Source organism: Sceloporus undulatus, chromosome 2, assembly GCF_019175285.1.
Source record: "Sceloporus undulatus isolate JIND9_A2432 ecotype Alabama chromosome 2, SceUnd_v1.1, whole genome shotgun sequence".
In the NCBI taxonomy this organism is placed as follows: domain Eukaryota; kingdom Metazoa; phylum Chordata; class Lepidosauria; order Squamata; family Phrynosomatidae; genus Sceloporus; species Sceloporus undulatus.
In genome coordinates, this window is record NC_056523.1 from 290,340,234 (window position 1) to 290,346,233 (window position 6,000).

The window sequence follows — 6,000 nt, forward strand, 5'->3', positions numbered from 1 at the left end:
ATTCCTACAGAAGTGCTAACCAGACCTGGCCCTGCTTAGCTTTCAAAATCAGGTGGGATCTGGTGCCTTCAGGGTGTTTAGGCCTCATGTATAGATCACTGATACAGATTTCACTTCTGTGAGAATCACAGCCCAAGGCATTGGCATTGAGTTAACGTTGATCTTTTTTTAGCGGGAAAGTTAAATCTCAGCTCTTGTTCACAGATGTAAAAGCAATATTTGCTGGTACAAGTGTCCTAAGATTTTTTTCTCTCCATTGCCTGTATTTTATAAATTTTTAATTTTTTTTTCTTTTCTGATCTAGAACCTGCAAATTTGCCACAGCCTACATCTTAATAGAATATTTTCAGATATAAGAGAATGTAATGATCTAAAGTATAGGAGCCCTGGTGACGCAGTGGTTCAAGTGAATGGAGCTCAAGTGAATGGGACGTGTCACCCTTTGCTCCCTGCGCGCTCCCACGCAGCTTTCAGCGTATGCTGAAAGCCACATATAGTGCGCCCGTGTATGACACGGGCACACTGTATAAACAAAGCTGTTTAAAGCAGGTCTGGAGGATGTGTCTGTGGCCATTCAGACTGCAGTTTCCATCTGCTCTAGCCAACAGAACCAATGGTTCTGGAGGGCTGCAGTTTGCCAACCCCAAACTAATGCAGTGCTTGAATAAGTGGCTCTTCTCTATGATGGCTCCCATCATGCAGTTTTATCCTGATTTATCCTGGGTCTATTTGCATCAGTTGTTCACTCAGTCAACAATGCAAATCTTTTAGGAAAACTAAAAAACAAAACAAAATCTGAAACTGATTATCCTGGGTTAAGTAGGTTTTTTGGCAACTCCCCTTTAAACTTAATTGGATGCATCTGAAATGCATCTGAACAAGATTCAACCCAGATTCTACCAGGATTATTTTCACCATCTGAATAAACGCTGGTACATTTTGTCTTTGCCTGATCCCTCCTGTGCTAGTTCCTAGTTGGCTTGATTTTATTGTGAGTTTCTTTATTGATGAGTTTCCCTGGCTCACTGCTTAAACTCTCCCAGCACATAGAAGCCCTGGAAGAATTAACATTGTGAGCAGCTGTTCCCAGTATAAATCCATTGACATAAAAGGATTACAGAGGTAACCCAGTAAAGTTGTATACAGCGTGTGTGGCCTTCAACTGTCAATAGCAGAGATGCACTTGGATTACAAAACAGTCAGCAGCTGACACAATGGAGATTGATTGGAATGCAGTACTATAAAAGTGGCAGCCGCTGACTGTTAACAGAGACTTTTGCTTATTGACTTACAAACATGTGCCATCTAAAGGTCTGAATTATATGTTTTAAGATTGCAGTGAGTTTTACCTTTTTCAAGGAGGTTGCTTTCTTGGCCCTCAGCAATCCCTGCTCAACCATGAAAACCCACTGGGTGACCTTGGGCAAGTCACACACTCTCAGCCTCAGAGGAAGGCAAAGGCAACCCCCCCTCAAAATAAAAAAAAACTCTGTGATTAGAGTCACCATAAATCAGAAATGACTTGAAGGAACACAACAATCACTATTACTGTTTATAATCTAACCACTCAAGTATGTAGAGTGGGCCCTTGATATCCGCTGGGGTTTGATTCCAGGACTCTCTGTGGATAACAAAATGTGTTGATGTTCCAGTCCTATTAAATACAGTGGATAGAAAAATCATGTCCCTTATATAAAACAGCAAAATTAAGGTTTGATTTTTGGAATGTATATATTTTAAAAATATTTTCAAGCTGTGGGTGCTTGAATCTGTGGATATGAAGGGCTGACTGTATATGTAAACCTGTCAACAGAGGTAACACTTAATGCACTTGATGAAGTTAACAGCGCCTACAAACATTTTAGAATTGTTAAAGTGAAAACTGGAGAGGGCTTCTATACCTCTAATGGTTGTGCAGAAAAGGGAATTTCAGCATGTGCTGCTTGTTACTGGTTGTGTGACAAGCAACACCTGCTGAAATTCCCCCATCTACACTGGCCCTGCCCTTGGCAAATCAGTACAGTTGGAAGGTATGGTAGTTGCACTGATAACTATAGAACTTGCTAAGTGATTCTTGCTTCTCACTTATGGCCTAAATTTTCTTGTCTGCTTCTGCTGAATCAGTCTGTTTGCATTTTCAGCAAGGAAAGACTGCTTTAGCTGTAGCTTCCAGGAGCAACCACGCCTTGATTGTTGATATGATTATAAAAGCGGAGAGGTATCACACCTGGAAACAGGTAAGAAGCAGCTATGATTTGTTCATCATTGGGGGGGGGGGGGGTGGAAATGTTTACAGTATGTAATTCCCTTTTGCAAATAACTGTTCTTCTCTAGGCCAGGATAGGGGACGTTTAGCCATCTAGATGATGCTGGACCTCCTCAGCCCTGGTCAGCATTGCCAGTGGTGTTGTTTGATGGTTCTTGCACTCAATCGGTATCTGAAGGAAATAGTTGACATCCCTTTTCTAGGCCCTGGATTCACAAAGCCTGAGGCAGGCCTTCTTGAAAAACTGCTAGAAAATGCTAGGTAGGAAACCCTCCATTTTGCTGTTTTGCCCTTCCCTGTTCAGCAACTTTTGGCTATGTCAGCGATGACCCTCTAGATATTGTTGGAGTGGACTAAAGTTCCAAACGTCTTCACCATTGGTTATAAAGTTCTATATAGCTCAGTCCAAACTATCTGAAAGCCTGTATCTCCCCCAATGAACCTGCATAGGTACAGTGGGCCTTCCATATTCACTGGGGTTAGAGAGAGAGGACCATTATGAAAGTGGAAACACTGCAAATAAAAACCCACTATGTGGTTGGTCTAGTATATTGGTTCATTATATAGACCAATTCTGTGGTCAACATCTGCCAGAAATTGACTATAAAATTGTGCTGGAGGACCTACAAATGCCTAGAGAGTGTTCTTTCCTGAAATATCTAGGTCTTCCAGCTCAGCCTCTGGTGGACATTGATTACAGACAGAGTCATGCTGGAGGACCTAGAGATTCCTAGAGAGAACATATTAATCAAATCATGAACAATCAAATCCACAAATGACAAAGTCGTAGATGTGGAGGCCCAACTTTATTATGTTCTTTGAGGGAGAATATTCATAGCTAGACCTCTTGGTGGCTTTTGATACCATCAGCCATGTTATCCTTCAGGGCAGCCTCTCTGGTATGGAACTTGGGGGCATTCTTATGCAGTGGTTCCAGACATTCTTGGAGGGGTGAGCTTAGAAGGTGGTGCTGGGGGGAGGGGGACTCCTGTTCAACTTCCTAACTGTTGGCCTGTGGGACCCAACAGGGTTCTGTTTTCTTCCCCAAGCTGTTTAATGTCTACATGAAACTGCTGGGAGAGGTCATTGAGAGTGTTGAGATGTGCTGTCACTAGTATGCGGATGACACCCAACTCTTTCTCTCCTTTCCATTCGATTCTAAGAAAGCTGTCTTGATATTGAGCCAATTGTCAGCAATGAACTAGCTGAGGGCAAACACAATGAAACTTAATCCAGACAAGACTGAAGTGCTCCTGGTCAGTCATAAAGCAGGTTGGGGAATAGGGACTCTGCCTGTGTTGAATGGGGTTACATTCCCCTTGAAATCTCAGGCTCACAGCTTCAGTGTTCTCCTGGCCTCAACTCTGAGCCTGGATGTCCAGGTTTCAACTCTAGGCAGGTGTGCATTCACACAGTTAAGACTAGTTTGCAAGCTGCACCCACTCCTTGAGATATCAGATCTGGCTATGGTGACACATGCCTTGGATACTTCCTATTTGAACTACTGTAATGCACTCTATCTGGGGCTGCCTTTGGAAACTGTTCAGAAACTTCAGTGGGTTCAAATTGCAGCAGCCAGGATGTGTTATAGGGGGCATTTAACTCCCTTGTTGAAACAGTTTCACTGGCTACCAGTTAGCGTTCTGGCACAATTCAAAAATGCTTGGTCATCACCTATGAAGACCTAAATGGCTTAGGTCCAGACTATCTGAAAGAACTTATCTTTCCATACAAGTCTTCAAGATTTTTGTTTAAGCAATTTGTTTGAGCAGGGAAGGTTTTTATTTATTTGTGTGATTTATTTGTTTTTAAAAGTTGTGTGGCTTCTAAAGTATTTTCATAGTGTTTAATGAAGCGATTTTAGGTGTTTTTTTAAAAAAAATTATTGTAAGCATTTTTCATTTTTAATTTGCAGTTTTCGGAAGCTACCTTGGGTCCCATTTTGGGAGACAGGTAGCATATAACTTATGTAAGTAAATAAGTAATTAAATACAGTTTAGGCATCTGAGGAAAAGGATATGGCAGAATCGTTCAGAACACCAGCACTTCACAAGTGTACTGAAATACTGTATAAATACAAGAGAGCCTTTCCATGCATTTATAGCAATAGCAAGTACATTTCTATACCACTTATCAGCGAACTTAACACTCCCTAAGCTGTTTACAATGTGTAAGCTAACTGCCCCCAACAAACTGGGTACTCATTTTAGCGACCTACAGAAGGATGCAAGGTTGAATTAGAGCCCTGCCTGGGATCGAACTCGCAACCTTGTGGCTGCAGTACTGGCATTTAATCACAGCACCACAAGGGCTCCCTCATTTACACTGTGCATGCTGCAGGACTCTCCTCTGGTGTATCTACAGCTGTGTATGGAAATTAACTCTCAACAGTGACACATGTGTTGACACCATACAGATGTTTAGTTCTTCAACAAAGAAAAGCAAATAAGCAAAGAAAAAAAGCAAAGAAAAGCAAAAGTAATCTTAGGCGCGTTACAGACAGGCCCATGAGGCGCCGTCATTACGCGCGAGGGGCAGTGCTTCCTGACGCGCCTTGCCCCTCGCGCGTAATGACTACGTGCGCGACTAGCCCCTCACGACGTCTCTTCCGGGGCCCAGGAAGGAGCGTGATTTTTGCGCTCGTTCTCTGCAGTGTCCGGGAACCGTGCCGTTTGGCTGCTGTGGTTCCCGGACGCTGCAACCGCTTCTTGGCGGTCTCTAACAGGCCTCAGTTTTTGATAGTAACATATTTGAAGTACAGTCGAACCTCCCCATACGCAGATTTGCCATACGCGGATTTGAGCATCCGCGGATGGCAAATGGGGAAATTGTCCCCAATGGCGGCGCGCGTGCACACGCGCCGCCATTGGGGACAATTTCCTTCTCCTCCTCCCTCCCTCCCTTCCCTCCCTGCCCCTCCCTTCCCTTCCCTTACTTACCTTAAGTCGCTCGGAGCGGCTTGGCCTCCGCTGCCACCGCCACTGCAGGGAAGCCAGATGGAGGCGGCGGTGGCGGCGAGGCCAAGCCTCAGCTTCCTCGCCGCCGCTGTTGCAAGGGCGCGATTGGCGGTGCTGGAGGCCTCGGCCCCCAACAGCACCGCCACACCGCCTTTGCCACAGGCGCGGCAAGGGAGGAGCTCTGCGCGGAGGCCTTTAAGGCCTCCCGCGCCGGCATCCTGCTCCTCCAGGCCGTCCACCGCTGCGGAAGGGGTGGGTGTCGGTGCTGGAGGCCAAGAGCCCCAGCACCGACACCTGGCCTTCCGTGGCCGTGGAGGCTGGAGGAGGCTGGGTGTGGGTGCTGGAGACCTCGCAGGCCTCGGCGCCTGCTGCCTCCGCGCCTCCTTTTCCCCACCTCCGCGCCTTTTTTTGGGAGCGGGGTGAGGAATAGGAGGCGCGGAGGGCAGCAGCAGCAGAGGCCTGCGAGGCCTCCATCACCAACACCCGGCCTCCTCCAGGCCTCCGCGGCCACGGAAGGGCCAGTTATCGGTGCTGGGGCCTCTTGGCCTCCAGCACCGACATCCGACCCTTCCGCAGCGGCGGCGGCTTGGAGGAGGCCGGATGCCGGCGCGGGAGGCCTTAAAGGCCTCCGGCGCGGCAGCCCTCCTCCCTCGCCGCCGCTGTGGCAAAGGCCCGGTGGCGGTGCTGTTGGGGGCCAAGAGGCCTCCAGCACCGCCATCGCGCCCTTGCACGGCGGCGGCGAGGAAGCCAAGGCTTGGCCTCCGCTGCCGCCACCGC

The 6,000-nt window shown here is 47.1% G+C and overlaps 1 protein-coding gene across 2 annotated transcripts in view; it reads left to right on the forward strand.

Annotated features, from left to right (window-relative positions):
• ANKDD1B (ankyrin repeat and death domain containing 1B) overlaps positions 1–6,000 on the forward strand; it is a 41,981-nt gene that overhangs the window by 27,359 nt on the left and 8,622 nt on the right. For both annotated transcript variants that reach the window (XM_042454148.1, XM_042454149.1), the window contains exon 12: positions 2,142–2,237. In XM_042454148.1, the coding sequence (XP_042310082.1) occupies positions 2,142–2,237 (96 nt within the window). The remainder of the gene's footprint in view (positions 1–2,141; positions 2,238–6,000) is intronic.